The 17078-nt window shown below is 38.5% G+C and overlaps 1 protein-coding gene across 1 annotated transcript; it reads left to right on the top strand.

Moving 5' to 3' along the window:
* The first annotated feature begins 2231 nt into the window (after positions 1 to 2231).
* On the top strand, positions 2232 to 16525 carry spmap2 (sperm microtubule associated protein 2). Its single transcript, XM_058418905.1, has 7 exons — positions 2232 to 2268; positions 3810 to 3889; positions 5768 to 5826; positions 6174 to 6240; positions 7803 to 7929; positions 14614 to 14773; positions 15835 to 16525. The coding sequence occupies exons 2-7, from the start codon at positions 3828 to 3830 to the stop codon at positions 16101 to 16103; spliced, it is 744 nt and encodes a 247-aa protein (XP_058274888.1). The 5' UTR covers positions 2232 to 2268; positions 3810 to 3827; the 3' UTR covers positions 16104 to 16525.
* The last annotated feature ends 553 nt before the right edge of the window (positions 16526 to 17078 follow it).

Below are 17078 nucleotides of genomic sequence, written 5' to 3'. Positions count from 1 at the left end.
ACGGGTCACAGAAAACTCCAAAATACCCATGGAAGCGGCTGTGGTTACTATGGCAACAGTAGCATCCAGTCTCGATCCGGTGCAGGAAACCTGAATTGAAATAAATGATGTATTATATCTTACATTACATGAGAGATTGACTTTCAATGTGCTACCATTTAAAGCCATCTTAACTCTCAATATTAAAATAATTGGACTGATTAATTATCCAACGCCAGTGCTTTCGGATTTCTTGCTGTTTAGGTCTTCTAGGAGGATATGTCAAGTGTTTCAGCTCATATACAGATTGCTGTGATATACAGAGAAAGTAATAAAAGTATTTATGATAGAAGTCAAAGATCAATGATGGATCACTCCCTGTACACTTTAATAGGAAGACCTCTACCCCATTCAAGCAATTATCCAATCAGCCAATCACGTGGCAGCAGCACAACACATAAAATTATGTAGATACAGGCCAGGAGCTTAGGTTATTCACATCAAACATTAAAATGAGGAAACAATTGCCTGGTCTTGCCTGGTCCTAGAGTCTGTACCTACTGTATCTGTGCCTCAGATGTCTGTTTCTAGCTCTTTTGAGATGCTTTTCTGCCTACCAGTGGTTATTTGAATGACTATACCCTTCCCTGTCCCTGTACCCTTCCCTGTCTTCCCTGTTTCTCTCATCAACAAGGCCTTTCTGCCTGCAGGATGTTTTCTTTTTCTTTTCTTCTCAATTCTGTATAAACTGTAGAGCCTGCTGTGCATGAAAATCCCAGGAGATCAGCAGTTTCTGAAAAACTCAAAAACAAGACCATCTTCTATAACTACTATGCCATGATCTTAGTCACTAAATTTTACCCAATTCTGATGTTCAATGTGGGGAATAATCTTTTTAATGTATAGTGTTCAGCATTCCAGTCCAGTTCCACAGACTTTCCCAGTCATTCCCAAGGTGCACTGAATCTGATCTGGCAACTTGTGTTGGCCCAATGTCATATAAACATGTGTTGTATGTTGTTCTTTTCCCTGTTGATATTTGTCCATTGTATTTTGGAGATTTTGGAGATTAGTTCCACTAATAAAAATGATCTTTGTATAAAAGGCTGCTGAGCTGCTTTCTATATGATTATGACCACCTGCCTAACATTGTGTCGGTCCCCCTTTTGCTGCCAAAACAGCCCTGACCTGTCGAAGCATGGACTCCACTAGATCCCTGAAGGTGTGCTGTGGTATCTGGCACCAAGATGTTAACAGCAGATCCTTTAAGTCCATTTAAAGGACAGTTTTGATAGATACTGACCACTGCAGACCGGGAACACCCCCACAAGAGCTGCAGTTTTGGAGATGTTCTGATCCAGTCGTCTAGCCATCACAATTTGGCCCTTGTCAAACTCGCTCAAATCCTTACACTCGCCCATTTTTTTGCTGCTTCTAACACATCAACTTTGAGGACAAAATGTTCACTTGCTGCCTAATATATCCCACCCACTAACAGGTGCCATGAGTGTTATTCACTTCACCTGTCACTGCTCATAATGTTATGCCCGATGTTTAATTTATTGAGGAGAATGTATTAGGCCATAGATGGTGGGAAAATATCCAAGGAATCTGGAGTATTTTGTAAGATAATCATATTTTGGGGTAGATGCTTCGAGAGGAAACACAAATACAAATATATTTGCAGTATTGTATACGACAAAAATCAAATTAGCTGCTTGCAATGAACAACAGATACCAAGACTGTGTTCAACTGTTTCCTTAAGACCTTTGGCCTAGTGGCTTTAGGTAAATGTTCAGATTTCATCTGGCATTTTATCAGTGTCAGGGCTGTTCAGGGATATACACCCCGGACCTCCCCTACCCCACCTACCCTAATCATATACCTCTCAGTGTGCAGACTACAAGAAAGCCCCTCTGAATGCCTGAACCTCATGGCTTTATTGCTCCTTTGCACCCCTTGCAGCATAGTATTATAAACACGTCAATAGTGACGCCACTGAAACTAGCTGATTATTCAGATCACACTAAGAAATCGTAATTTTTTTTTTTTTTTTTTTTAATTTTCTTTACCCAACACAAAATAGTTTACTGAACAAGGGGTGAAAAGGGATGTTCGTGTTAGATTCGATATGATGTCAATCACACCATTTCTAAGTCGGCGCTAGTAATTAACTGTAATAAACACACAGGTTTATTGGAATTAACGGAAGCTTCACTTCCTGCGCGCGTCACTTTGTTACCATAGTAACCGAGAGACCCCACCGTTAGCAAGTCATACAGAGACAGGTAAGTCATACAGAAACTTTCTGCATAAAAGAGAAGAAAAGAGAAGGAAAGTGGGGTGACGGAAAAAGGGAATTAAACTTTACATCTGTAAACATTTTACACGGTTAATTCGAGGTCACGTTACACTAGGATTAAACAGACCGTTTATTTTCCTTCATTTTGTCTATGCTAGCCCATAGTAGTTTATGTGCTATGTCATGTATATTACCAGTTATTGAAAAATAATAATAACAATAAAATAAAATAAAGTATAGGGTGTTTTTTTTCTTCATTTTTCATCTTATTGTGTTTGTGAAAAGCCAGGAGGGAAATGAAACCTGAGCCAAGTTTATTTGCAGGTTGTGTTTTACTGCCACCTGCTGGTCATAAGTGGAATCGCATTAATGATTACTGCTCGATTCCTGACGAAAGGAGTAGGTCGACTAGGTGAATAATTTGATCCTGGCTTAAAAATCTCATAATAAGTTCATCTTAGCAAATATTTCTTTCAGTCCTTTGTTATATATAAATTTAGGGGGGACATTTTTTGAAATGCTTTCTAGATTAGGCTTTCTTACCATTAACAAAAACAAATCACTGTTATTAAAAATATTTCTTAAAAACAAGGTGTGTGTGTGGGGTTGGGGCATTGTGTTGTGCTCCAAAGATTATGAAGTTCTATATTTGAATGAATTTGAGGATAATTGAACTCTGAACGAATTTGCATTCTCACGAAACGAATGTAATCCCATTATTCAGCTGAGTAGATAACAGTTTTCTTCTAATGGTCAATTGATTCCTTAAGATGACCAAACTCAGGAGACTCAGGATTTGATTCATGCAGGCATGATTTGAGGTCTGTTACAGCAGACTAGGTGTCTTTTCTAGGTTAACAGTAAGCTAAATCCCAACTTTTCTCTTAAGACAGTGACTACTGCAGCTAGCAAAGTTGAAGAGACACATTGACAGACTTGAGAATGCAATGTTGATTTCGAGAGTCCTGGATTACTCATACAGGCTTATTTTATAGACCTGACTGCATTAATTGGGATAAGTCACAAAGAAACAAGCAACCAGAAACCACACCGTTAGAATTAGATGAGTGTAAATATTACAGATTGATATAGTTGATAGACTGATGTAGTTATAAACTGCAAGTGGGGAAAAGAGTACAAGCACACCGAAAATGATCTGAGTAATAATTGTCTTGTGTGAAAGTAGAAGTAGTGATCACGAAAATTACACGTTAACTCGTCATTAAATCTGAATCATTTAAATTATGAAATGTAATCATGAAACCTTCTAAAGACTTTCAATTAGCTTACAGCTGGTTTTTCTATACTAGTGATTTGATTATACTTAAAAAGTTCTGTTAGGGTGAATCATGCACTTTAGTGCTGTAATGAGACTACATGTAGTTTGTTGCATTCCTCCCATATGCTTTGATATATCAGCTTCAATAAACCCACAAGGTACTCGTGCTCCTGCTTGTTTCGAGTATTCTCAGCTCTGAAGATCCACGTTAAAACACCATGTCTTTGTGAACTTCACCTGTCTTTTAGCACACCTCCGGCTGTTCAATGGCATCACGACTCGAGCATCTCGCCCAGCCTAAACCCAACCTACTCAAATTCCCTGACAGGTAGGATTCCCTGAACGGTCTTATGGTGCTTTTACACTTGCTGTAACAACCCTGCTTAGGAGGAGGAGCTTATTTTCTCCTTCAGAGACAGAAAATCAACATATGCTCCTTGTGAGACCTGAGTTCATTAGCCAGTTTCTTAGTTTTAGTTACACCGATCATGCATAACATTATGACATACAACATTATGTGGGGGACTTCTGATGTTCTTCTCGTGACCCCTCTGACCGAGTTCACAACCAGAGTTGTTGACTGAGTTTGGTCCTATTGTTTCCAAACTTGTATTTCACAAAGATGGAGGCCACTGTGCTCCTGAAAACATTCAAATGGTTTCATAGCCTAGATCTATGTGCCAACACAGTTTGATCGTAGAGGTCTACAGAGAATTTCCTGGAGTTTATGGCTAGGTTGTTGATATGGCATGTGGGACCTTACATCAGATCAGCAATAACATTATGACCACTAACAGGTGAAGTGAATAACACTGATTATCTCCTCATCATGGCACCTGTTAGTGGGTGGGATATATTAGGCAGCAAGTGAACATTTTGTCCTCAAAGTTGATGTTAGAAGCAGGAAAAATGGGCAAGAGTAAGGATTTGAGCTTGAGTTTGACAAGGGCCAAATTGTGATGGCTAGACCACTGGATCAGAGCATCTCCAGAACTGCAGCTCTTGTGGGGTGTTCCCGGTCTGCAGTGGTCAGTATCTATCAAAAGTGGTCCAAGGAAGGAACAGTGGTGAACCGCCGACAGGGTCATGGGCAGCCAAGGCTCACTGATGCATATGTGGAGTGAAGGCTGGCCCGTGTGATCCGATCCAACAGACGAGCTACTGTTGCTCAGATTGCTGAAGAAGTTAATGCTGGTTCTGATAGAAAGGTGTCAGAACACGTTGCATGACGGGCCTGGGCTGTTTTGGCAGCAAAAGGGGGACCAACACAATATTAAGGTGGTCATAATGTTATGCCTGGTCAATGTATATTGCAACACTGGAATATTGAAAATAATGTTTTTATTAAAGCTTTTCACACTACACTACGGTCATTCTAAACTCTGCTTCCTATTATTTTTCCTGTTTGCTCGACAGCAGCCGATGATTTTCACAGCGATCTTGATAGTGGTTTGCAGTTTCCGATCTATATTGGCAGTGTAGTATTGCACCAGTATAGCCTGGAGTAGATGGAATTTTCCAACTGCCATAAAAATGCATTCATCTCCCAATTACGTGACAGTGCTCACTGATGAGCTATTAACAATGAGTAGAGATGGGAAAGATGTTCAGAGCGCATATATACAGTGTCCTTGCAGTTGAAAAGAAAAGAAAAAATGTATGAAAGCAGCTTTACAGCCCTGGTGTTTACCATCTGTCACACTCAGATAATTACACTGTAATCAGCAGAATCCCAGTGTATACTGATCCAATCTTTATCCAGTGTTGAACTGTCCAGTGTTGATGAGCCTATCTACACGATATGGCTGTTGCTTTTCTGCTCACCATGGCTGTAAAGAGTGATTATCTGAGTTACTGTGAGCTCTAAACAGTCTTGTCATTCTCCTCTAATCCTTGCTCAGTAACCAGGCATGTCTGTCTGTAAAACTGCCAACCACTATATGTTTCTTTTCTCACTATTCTGTGTAATAGACTATTGTGTCAATCAGCATTTTCTAAAATACTCAAACCAACCTGTTTCAAGTCACTGAGATCACATTTTGGACATTGACCGAAGCTCTTAACCTGTATCTGCATTCATTTATACATTGTGCTGCTGCTACATGATTGGCTGATTTGCTAATTGCATAAACAAGCGGGTGTACAGATGTTCCTATTAAAGTGGCTTGTGATTGTATGTCTGTAACTGTCTCTCATGTATTTCCAGGCCCTCTGTATACTGGTTGGATGAGCTTCCAGTGAAATCAAAATGCTCCTCTGCCTTTGGTAAAAAAAATATATTTAAGATTATTAAATATTTATTTATTTATTTATTTATTTATATAAAAAGTTTCATTTAAGACATGAATGCTATACGACGCTATACTGGATTGAAACTATTTGTCAATTGTTCATTTAAAAGTCATATAGAAGAAAGGTTCTAATTACATTAAGTAGGTTCATGTGCCACTTTTCCCAGCTCAATTAAACACAACCTACAGGCTTAAAACGGCTGGTTTTCACTTTAGAAGCCTCATTAAATGAAGTCCGCATCTGGGAAATTATCTTTAGACAGATTATTAGTGCAAATAATGGTTGCAGTGTGTGTTTTAAATGTCTGTGTCTCTCTGCAGAGCTCACATCACGTTCTTCCCAGCTGTCAGAGAGGAGAAAGATTAGCACTCGCTATGAGGACAACAGGTAACTATATACTGTGTAGTGCGTGACGGCACAACAGAATTAAAACTAATTCATTTGAACCTAAAATAGGATCACTTTGGATGGATTTCAGGTGCTAAGGAGAGGAATAGGAAAATGAGTGTGATGTTACCAGAAAACTGTTACACTACACTAGAGACTCCTTCTATGACTCCTTCCTGTCCATGTCAACCATACAACCTTGTTATATAATAGTAAGTTTTTTTTTTGTTTTTTGCTTGGGTTTACATTATTTATGTAGCAGCCCGGTGAATGAGCTGTAACCGTAAAAAGGATGACGTATTAGAAATATAAACTTTAGAACTATACACAGGATCCCTGTTACAGGAAAGGAATCAACTCCTTCTGCTAATCAGATAAAAATGAAATAAAAGAGTCAGTGCTGTGTTTTGTGCAGCAGCAGCACCCACAGCTTACACAGTAGGTACAGTCAGAACAGCACACAATATTATAACTATAATTATGTATTTGCATATTTCATGACCAATCATTAGTATGTCGAAGGAGCTTTAGCACTCGTGGTAATAATAACAGCTGTTTCTGTGAAGGTAGTTGTTAAACAGGAATACAGTTTGAGGGGAGAAACGGTCTCTATGTTTTAAGGAAGAGGAAAGAAAAAGTGAATAGAAAGCAATGGGTGGGGTCATGAAAATGATATATGCTGCAGGGCTCATGTGCATTGAGGGTTGCACACTTGTCATCTGGTGGCCTGTGACCGTCTAGACTGTGTGCCACCTTTTGGATTTTGTTCATTTGTCTATAATAAAAATTTGACTATAATATTCAACAGGTTTTGCTGCATTAAAATGCAATACGTCTATAGACTGACGATTCTTTTTTGTTTCGTGTCAAGACCATGCATTTCCTGTGCATATCCGAACATGTTATTCATTGGCTAGTGATAGTAAAAAACAATATTTTGCTTTCAATTTTAGCATTTAAAAGGACACAAAAAGGAAGGAATTGAAAGGAAAAATCCAGAACTGACAGCTAGATTTATTTTATGATTAAATTCTGAGCTTTTGGTTTAAAGTGAAGTTTCTACTTTCATTAAAGTGTCCTGTTTTCTTCTAGAAAACTCTCCAGCTTTCTCACATCTGTACACTCAAAAAGATCCGCTTTCAAGCCAATAAAAACACTGTTGTACTCGTCATCCCGTAAACATTTCTAAAGACCATGTGGTGGTTTAGATCTCTCTCTCGATCTCTCTCGATCTCTCTCTCTCTCTCTCTCTCTCTCTCTCTTCAGAAGTGGTGTGAATACATTCTTTAACACAATAGAGTAAACTACTTTTGAATGGATTTTTAGGACAGATTTACAGTAGAAATCAGTACAATATTGTGAATTTGTTTATTTTTCCATGAATTAATTGTGTTAACTCCATCATATGAGATCCGCTTTAACTATTAAATGTCGAGCATCTGAACACATAAACAATTCACAAAAAAAATGTAGTCTTCTTAACATTTAAAAGAGACATGGGGGTTTTAGATCTCTCTCTCTCTCTCTCTCTCTCTCTCTCTCTTTCTTTCTCTTTCTCTTAGAGAGTCACCTGAGTGGAAAGTGAGCGCATCTGCGTTAAAGGCTCATCCCTCTGAAAGAGTGTGTTCACTCGCTCGACCCCGTCAGCCTGCAGTCGGTTGGCAACCTGATCGCCACCTATTGCCCACAGTGAGTCCTCACAGAGCTTTACACCTCTCTATTCACGCAGTATTTTGTCTTTTCACTTCCCAATTCAGGATCCAAAAAAACATTGCTGGAACAACACAAATATTGCTGTGCTACTGCTATTTTAATTACTCCACAAGATCTAAAAAAAATGACTTAAAAATGTTTAAATATCAATGGCTAATTAATATGTGCATAATAATAATAATAATAATAATAATAATAATAATAATAATAATAATAACAGCAACAACAACAACAACAACAATACTTATAATAATAATAATAATTATTATTATTATACAAATGGAGAACACCATAAGACCCTCCACTGTTTTTTATTTATTACATTTATTTATGTTTGTATTTTTTACTGTATTTATTTTTTTTAATTAAATTAAGTTTAAATAAGTTGAAGTATATCTGTAAGTTGCACAGTCTCTTCGCCTATAAGCTTTGGAACACCATGTAATATGCAAGACATTTTTTAAACCCATTTAATTCCAACAGTGATCAGTTTTCTTTTTAGATTCCTTATATTTTTTTTCCAGTTTTAACTGCTGTTTTTTCTTTCAAGGAAAGGTCAGCTTGTAAACTAAACATTTTATTTACACATGTGCTGTAATTAGACACAGCCAAAGTCTTTAAGATAAAGCATGCAGCTGAGAAGGAAGATGCCTAAGAGCTCTAATATACGATGCAGAACTTTTCCACTAGGTTTATTACTGATTTTTTTTTTTTTTGTGCCATTTTAATTAGCTCCGATTGCTGTTTATATTATTCTCAGACCGGATATTAATGTCTAAACACAATAGCTCATAAAGTTATACAAGGCTGAAAAGAAATAGATTTTATTCTCTTTTGCATTTGCTTTGAGCGTTACATTAAGTAACATTAATTAATCATTTCAAGGGCTCTTTTTTAAGACTTATAGCCAATATTAGTTTCATCTTTGATGAGGATTTATAGTGTCTGTTGCTAAAAAACAAGCTGTTTCAGGTGGGGTAACAGGTGGCAACTAATAAGCAGTATTGTGGGAAAAGGCAGCAACGCACAAACAAACCACACGCTTTTCATTTTAAGCACAATGTTGCCCCTGGCATGTTACCATCCCAAACACCATCCAGGATCTGTATGTAGCATGCTGTAATGTTTACCTAGTGAATGGATGAGAACAGCAACATTACTCTTAAGTTAAGTAACTTCACATCTATAAAGTAGAGTGGAAAAACAAAACTGGCTTATATAAATGATGTTCATAAATAAATGATGTTCTAAAGGTATATTAATAAAAATATGAAGCCTGTGATTTCCTAACCAGAAACTTTTTTGTAATATTTTGGCAAGGTGCTTCTCACGTTAAGAAAATGTGTGCTCAGAAGGGGAACTCCAGTCTGTGTGGCACCCCAGGCTATAAACGGAGGGTGGGGGGGAGCACGATGGCATCTCTATTTACTTGTTAATAAAGTTGCGTGAGAGTTCAGCAAGAATCCCCTCTGGCACTAGCATTCAGGTGTTCTAGCTTTGACAACATGCATGCATGTGCCCTCAAACCCTACACATGCATGCATGTAGGTCTGAAGGGAACACTGAAGAAGAAGATATTTTGTTTTTAATAAAACTGACAACGGAAGTTAATCAGCCTTTCAACTACGTAAAAACAAAATCGATTCATTTACATAAGGACAAAACACAAACAATGAATGCACAAGTGAATATTTCTTTCAAATGATTCATATTTTTGGGAGAATACCGCCCAGATATGCTGCCCTGTTTGCAGTGTGTGGATTGTGTGAGTGGTATGGAAAGCTGGATCTTTGGGACAAACTTAATGTATAAGAAATATAGCTGTATTTTATTCTGTGGAGCTAAAGTGGGTAGTGATTCCATCAGGCTACTGGAGAAACCACTGATGACAGAAAAAAGAACAGTGCACCACATTCACTCATGTTAATCTGTTCAATCTAAATGTATTCATATTCGGTTATATCTCCAAGAGGTAGAAATGGCAGCGCTGTCAGTATGATCTGAATTATGGTTTTGACAGTTCCTTATCACTCCAGTTCATAACTGGTCTCAGCTATACATGTATGTGGGCGGTGTTTTTGATCCTGCTCACACAATTATAAGCTGTTGTTGTATGCAGGTTATCTGTTGTTTGAATTACGTTGTTTAATTTGTTGTACTCCCTGTAGGCATATAATATAAGCATGAACAAAAACTAGTAGCCAAACTTAAAACACTGCCTGAAAAAAAATATATATATGTATATATATATATGTATTTATATATATATATATATATATATATATATATATATATATATATATATATATCTGTATATATATATATATATATATATATATATATATATATATATATATACTGATCAGGCATAACATTATGACCACCTGCCTAATATTGTGTTGGTCCCCCTTTTGCTGCCAAAACAGCCCTGACCCATCAAGACATGGACTCCACTAGATCCCTGAAGGTATTTTTTAGGTCCTGTAAGTTGCAAGGTGGGGCCTCCATGGATCGGACTTGTTTGTCCAACACATCCCACAGATGCTCGATTGGATTGAGATCTGGGGAATTTGGAGGCCAAGTCAACACCTCAAACTTGTTGTGCTCATCATAAAACCATTTCTGAACTATTTTTGCTTTGTGGCACAGCGCATTATCCTGCTGAAGAGGCCACAGCTATCAGGGAATACCGTTTCCAAGCAAAAATAACATCCACATAGATGGCAGGACCCAAGGTTTCCCAGCAGAACATTGTCCAAAGCATGACACTGCCTCTGCTTCCCATAGCACATCATGGTGCCATGTATTCCCCTGTTAAGTGATGCACACGCACCTGGCCGTCCACGTGATGTAAAAGAAAACGTGATTCATCAGACCAGGCCACCTTCTTTCAGTGCTCTTTGTGTCCAGTTCACCTGGCCATTGTTGGGTCTTTCGGTGGTGCACAGGGGTCAGCATGGGCACCCTGATTGGTCTGCAGCTATTAAGCCCCATATGCAACAAGCTGCGATGCGCTGTGTTTTTGGACAACTTTCTAGCAGAGCATTAACTTCTGCAGCAAATTGAGCAACAGTAGCTCGTCTGTTGGATCAGATCACACGGTTCAGTCCTTGCTCCCTACATGCATCAATGAGCCTTGGCCGTCCATGACCCTGTCACTGTTTGACTACTTTTCCTTCCTTGGACCACTTTTGATAGATACTGACCACTGCAGACTGGGAACACCCCACAAGAGCTGCAGTTTTGGAGATGCTCTGATCCAGTCATCTAGCCATCACAATTTGGCCCTTGTCAAACTCGCTCAAATTCTTACGCTTGCCCATTTTTCAACTTCAACATCAACTTTGAGCACAAAATGTTCACTTGCTGCCTAATATATCCCACCCACTAACAGGTGCCATGATGAGGAGATAATCAGTGCTATTCACCTGTCAGTGCTCATAATGTTATATATATATATATAGTGAGGGAAAAAATTATTTGATCCCCTGCTGATTTTGTACATTTGCCCACTGACAAAGAAATGATGAGCCTGTAATTTTAATGGTAGGTGTATTTGAACAGTGAGGCAGAATAACAACAAAAAAATCCAGAAAAATGCATTTCAGAAAAGTTCTACATTGATTTGCATTTTAATGAGTGAAATAAGTATTTGATCCCCTATCAATCAGAAAGATTTCTGGCTCCCAGGTGTCTTCATACAGGTAAGGAGTTGAGATTACAGTAGGAGCACTCTCGGGGAGTGCTCTTAATCTCAGCTCATTACCTGTATGAAAGACACCTGTCCACAGAAGGAAGCAATCAATCAGATTCCAAACTCTCTATCATGGTCAAGACCAAAGAGCTGTCCGTGGATGTCAGGGACAAGATTGTAGACCTACACAAGGCTGGAATGAGCTACAAGACCATCGCCAAGCAGCTTGGTGAGAAGGTGACAACAGTTGGTGCGATTATTCCCAAATGGAAGAAACACAAAAGGACTGTCAGTCTTCCTCGGTCTGGGGCTCCATGCAAGATCTCACCTCATGGAGTTACAATGATCATGAGAACGGCGAGGAATCAGCCCAAAATTACACTGGAAGATTTTGTCAATGGTCTCAAGGCAGCTGGGACCATAGTCACCTAGAAAACAATTGGTAACACACTACGCTGTGAAAGACTGAAATCCAGTAGCGCCCTCAAGGTCCCCCTGCTAAAGAAAGCACATGTACAGGCTCATCTGAAGTTCACCAGTGAACATCTGAATGATTCAGAGGTCATGTGGTCAAATGAGAGCAAAATCCAGCTCTTTGGCATCAACTCAACTCGCCATGTTTGGAGGAGGAGGAATGCTGCCTATGTCTCCAAGAAGACCATCCCCACCGTCAAACCTGGAGGTGGAATCATTATGCTTTGGGGGTGTTTTTCTGCTAAGGGGACAGGACAACCTCACCGCATCAAAGGGATGATGGACGGAGCCATGTACCGTCAAATCTTGAGTGAGAACCTCCTTCCCTCAGCCAGGGCATTGAAAATGGGTCGTGGATGCAAAGAGGAGTGGGCCCAAATTCCTCGAGATGTGAGATGTGTGCAAACCTGATGGCCAACTACAAGAAATGTCTGACGTCTGTGATTGCCAACAAGGGTTTGCCACCAAGTACTAAGTCATGTTTTGCAAAGGGGTCAAATACTTATTTCACTCAATAAAATACAAATCAATGTAGAACTTTTTTGAAATGTGTTTTTCTGGATTTTTTTGTTGTTATTCTGTCTCCCACTGTTCAGATAAACCTACCATTAAAATTACAGACTGATCATTTCTTTGTCAGTGGGCAAACGTACAAAATCAGCAGGGGATCAAATCATTTTTTCCCTCACTGTATATATATATATATATATATATTTACGGGAAGAACAACTAACTCGAGTCGTAATTTAAATTTTTTACATTATATGCATATATTTTGTGCAGTACAACCAACTCAAAATAGATAAAGAGAGAGAGAGAGAGAGAGAGAGCGAGAGAGAGAGAGAGAGCGAGAGAGAGAATGAGGGGTGGGGACGCATTTTATTAAATGCATTTTCCAATGTTTTTATTCCAATTAGATAATAAATTGTTTATTTGCATTTATTTGTAGAAACTGTTGTAATGACTTACATGCTTTTATTTAGATTTTTTTTTTTCACTTTTAATTTCATGTATTTCCAGTCAAAGCACAATAATACAAAAATCCAGACACAATAAATAAACCAAAATACTACCAAACCAAATTAAACATAAAGCACTTAACATAAGATCACATCAACGTAATACAAAATAAACACGTCTTGAACCAAACACGCAACATACAGTAATGACTGACAAAGACAGATACAAAAGGACGGGTATGAATAATGATTATACATTAGGAGCGACGAGAAACAGGTGACAATACACACGACATGATCACATGATACACAACAAGGAATAACAATCCACCCGCCAGCACCCCCTCCGGTGGTCTGGCCATGAATTGTCCCAGTAGTTCCTTACAATAGCACAGAACACAATAATTACCCAGGACAATGAAGAGGCTGAACAAAATACTGCAAATTATATTAGCCTCTGACTGTTGTGAGTCGAAACCTCTGAATGTTCCAGATTGAGAGATTAAGAAGTGTGCGCTTTTGGGGCTATATGCCACTCTTGTCCAGGATGTGGTCATAGATTTATTATTTTTTTATATGCTTGACATTTATGGCTTAGGAGTGGTAAATTCTGTCTCTCTTAGAGAATGCCTTATCTGATCTAAAGAAAAATTACTCAGGGTTGTCAGCAGCAATGGTCTTGAAGATAGTACCATCATGTGTGCACTTGTTACTAAGCCACCTTATGTAGCAGCCTCCTTGCTCTGAGGTGCTCCTTTCCAGCGTAATTTGTCACTTGGTTCAGAGCCAGCTTGGCACGTTTGAACGATGGTTTATATGCTGATATTAACATAGCAGATGTGGTTCAGGTAGGCAAAATGGGAATATGGTGCAGCCTACAATACAGTGTGGATGTTGGTATAAGCAAATTCCAGTGTGTGTTCAGCCCACAAGTCACAGCTCTCTTTTCCAGTCACTGACTTTATATTTGCATGGATGGAAATGCAGGCAGAGTGCTCAGTGTGGCTCCAGGTGGGCCTACAGAGATCACAAGATAATGCCTTTGTCTTCTGTTGTTTTTGTTCTCTGCCCCAGTGAAGGCCATGTAGGCTTAATCTTTGGCGTAGTTTTTACCTTGGACACGACCGGATAAAACACTGGTACAACAGAGGCAATTTCCATTCCAGCCCCAGAAACCAGGTTCTTCCCATACCTGTATGGGTTTCCTCCAGAATCTCTGGTTTGCTCCCATCTCCACAAAACAAAACGCTAGACTGCTGCCTCATTTGGAGTGTGTGTGTGTGTGTGTATTCCTGTTTGCCTGCTGGCATGCATCGATTACTTTTAATAAAAACACTATTAAACGCTTTAATAAAATTCTCCTGTCTGCACTTAAGGACATAAGCTCAAGTCACGTTTTGTTTTATAAGGCTCTGCGTGGTTTCTCAGTAAACAGTGAGTCTGAATATTTAATACATTAATAAATGTAATTTGAATTGTTTTTGATGATGATCTCTCTCTCTCTCTCTCTCTCTCCCCCTCTCCCCCTCACAGTTCAGTATAGGAGTAAGAGCTAAGGCTAAAGCGAGTGCTCGGATCTGCCAGCTAGCTCATCCTAAACAGACAAGAGTGGCACAGAGTTCATCACTCAACAGCACTGATAGCTATTTGACTCCACAAGCCAAGCCTTCTTCCCGTATACACCTCCTGGCTCGTGAGTTATCATTATTTAACACCTGATCGTTCTATTTCCTGAAAGTTCTTTCGTTTTATTAAACATCTAAATTGACACTACATATGACACCAATGTTAAACTATGACTCTAATTCACACGCTTTGTGTGTTTAAGACTTGGTAATGTTACGAGTGGAGCTTTTTTCGGTAAAATAGAGGTAGATGCCTGGCATGTTGCCACATATTTCACATTCTCTTACAGTGAGTGATATATTACTCTGAACTAAATTTCATAATGTAAATGTTGAATGATAGAATAAAGCTTCAGACACATTTTCACATGTTTTTGTTACATGTTTGATTCAAATCTATGATTACTCAGCTAATCTTATTATGCAGATAATAAAAGAAAGTTAATTAGAGGGTGTGGACTCATGACCGTTTGCCTCATCTGCGGGAAAGTTGTCACACTGGAACTTTTTCTTGTTCAAAACTCCAAACCTAATTATTTTTATTCAAAGCAACACTGAGGCCTTGTACACATGGATATGGTTAGTAAATATACTGTATATCAGATAATAATATACTGTATATGATACATTATTATGTAGTGTTTAATTTACAACAAGAATGAATCAGAAATCCAGTAACTGATACCAATATACTGTATAGTATTTTTATTTCCAAGTTCTATATGTCAAGTTTATATACTAAGGTAAATTTGACATATGACACATATGACAACATACCCCAAGGCCTTTGTGACAAATTTCCCTAATCTGATGTGTGCCAACAGTGATAATATCTAAACTTAACCCAGGACTGTACCTAAAGTAGCATTTTCTCTCCTCTACTCGCTATAAAAATAGCCTTTCAAACATTCATCCCGAGCAAAATTTTATTACACAAAAATGCGAAGTTGTATTTCTGTTATTTCTGAAAGTCGTGAATCATGCTCACTTCAGATTTGAGAGGGTTTTTTTTACCACACATGAACAGAAAAAACACTGACATTTGGACAGTGCACCAACTTATCAACTCACCCTGCTGACTTCTCAAATTTTTTTATCGATAATTTTAATTTCTCCTGTTTTCTGTTAGTTCCTAAAAAGGACCATCCTCTATATCGTCCAGAACGACCTGCGTCATCAACCATGCCAAAGTCAGTCCTGAAGGCTATAGCCAGTGAGAGGCTACAGATGCTGGCGGGACCAAAGCCCCGCAAACCTCTTTTCGAGGGCTTCGACCCGTACGAAGTGAGCTCGGCTGCTCGTGCTGCTACCGCATCTCCAAGAATACAGGAACTATCACTGCCTCCAGCACGGAGGTGCAGGACGAAATCAGCCCAAGATGAGTGTAACCATGTGTGAAAAATCTATGCAATAAATATATTAGCCCATGTCATCTCTCTCTCAGTTATATTATTAAAAGTGCAATAAATGTATGAAATGTCACAACCAGCTCATTCACTCTTCATATTCATTAGTTACTTAAGCATCTCTAACATCAACGTCTAGCGTGATATGAATTGGTACTGTAGATTTATATACACTAATGACTCGTTACTATTCAGAGTAAGGCGAGTGAGTAAGAGATGCTTTTTTCTTCAGACAAGAACTGCTCCTCGAAGGGCACTATTCATTAATTGCTTGCAATCTTTCCAGTCTCATCTAGGCTTTTATGCAAAATGATATGGTCATCAGTTCATGAAAAGTAGAATCAAATGAAGACTATGGATTTGCTCCTCTGTAATTGTAAGTGTGACATATCCATCCTAATCTCTTTCAATAAAGTTAACGGCAAAATACTTGACCTGAAAGATACACTAAAATGGTGTGCACATTGTAAGTGATCTTTTGAGTGAATGAATACCTTTTAAGTTTATTTATGGAGAAACAGTAAACACATTTTTGAAGTATACCATTTATAACATTTATATCTGACCACTTGCTGGAGGACAAAAATTAAGACCAGCCCCAGAGCAAAAATCCATGCTGAGCAAACTCCATAATAATCATTACAGTTAAAATGTGATTTTGGAACCTGTCAATGATGTCACCTGTCTTGTGCCCAGAGTCTGCTGGGATAGGCTCCAGGATCCCCATGACCTTGCGTAAGATCAGAGATACAGAAGATGGATGAATAAATGGATGGATGGATGAATAGATGGATGGATGAATGGATAGATAGATAGATAGATAGATAGATAGATAGATAGATAGATAGATAGATAGATAGATAGATAGATAGATAGATAGATAGATAGATAGACAGACATTCAGATAGATAGATAGATAGATAGATGAATGGATAGATAGATAGATAGATAGATAGATAGATAGATA

Source organism: Hemibagrus wyckioides, linkage group LG20 (assembly GCF_019097595.1).
Source record: "Hemibagrus wyckioides isolate EC202008001 linkage group LG20, SWU_Hwy_1.0, whole genome shotgun sequence".
In the NCBI taxonomy this organism is placed as follows: Eukaryota; Metazoa; Chordata; class Actinopteri; order Siluriformes; family Bagridae; genus Hemibagrus; species Hemibagrus wyckioides.
This window is presented reverse-complemented; position numbering and strand designations above follow the sequence as displayed.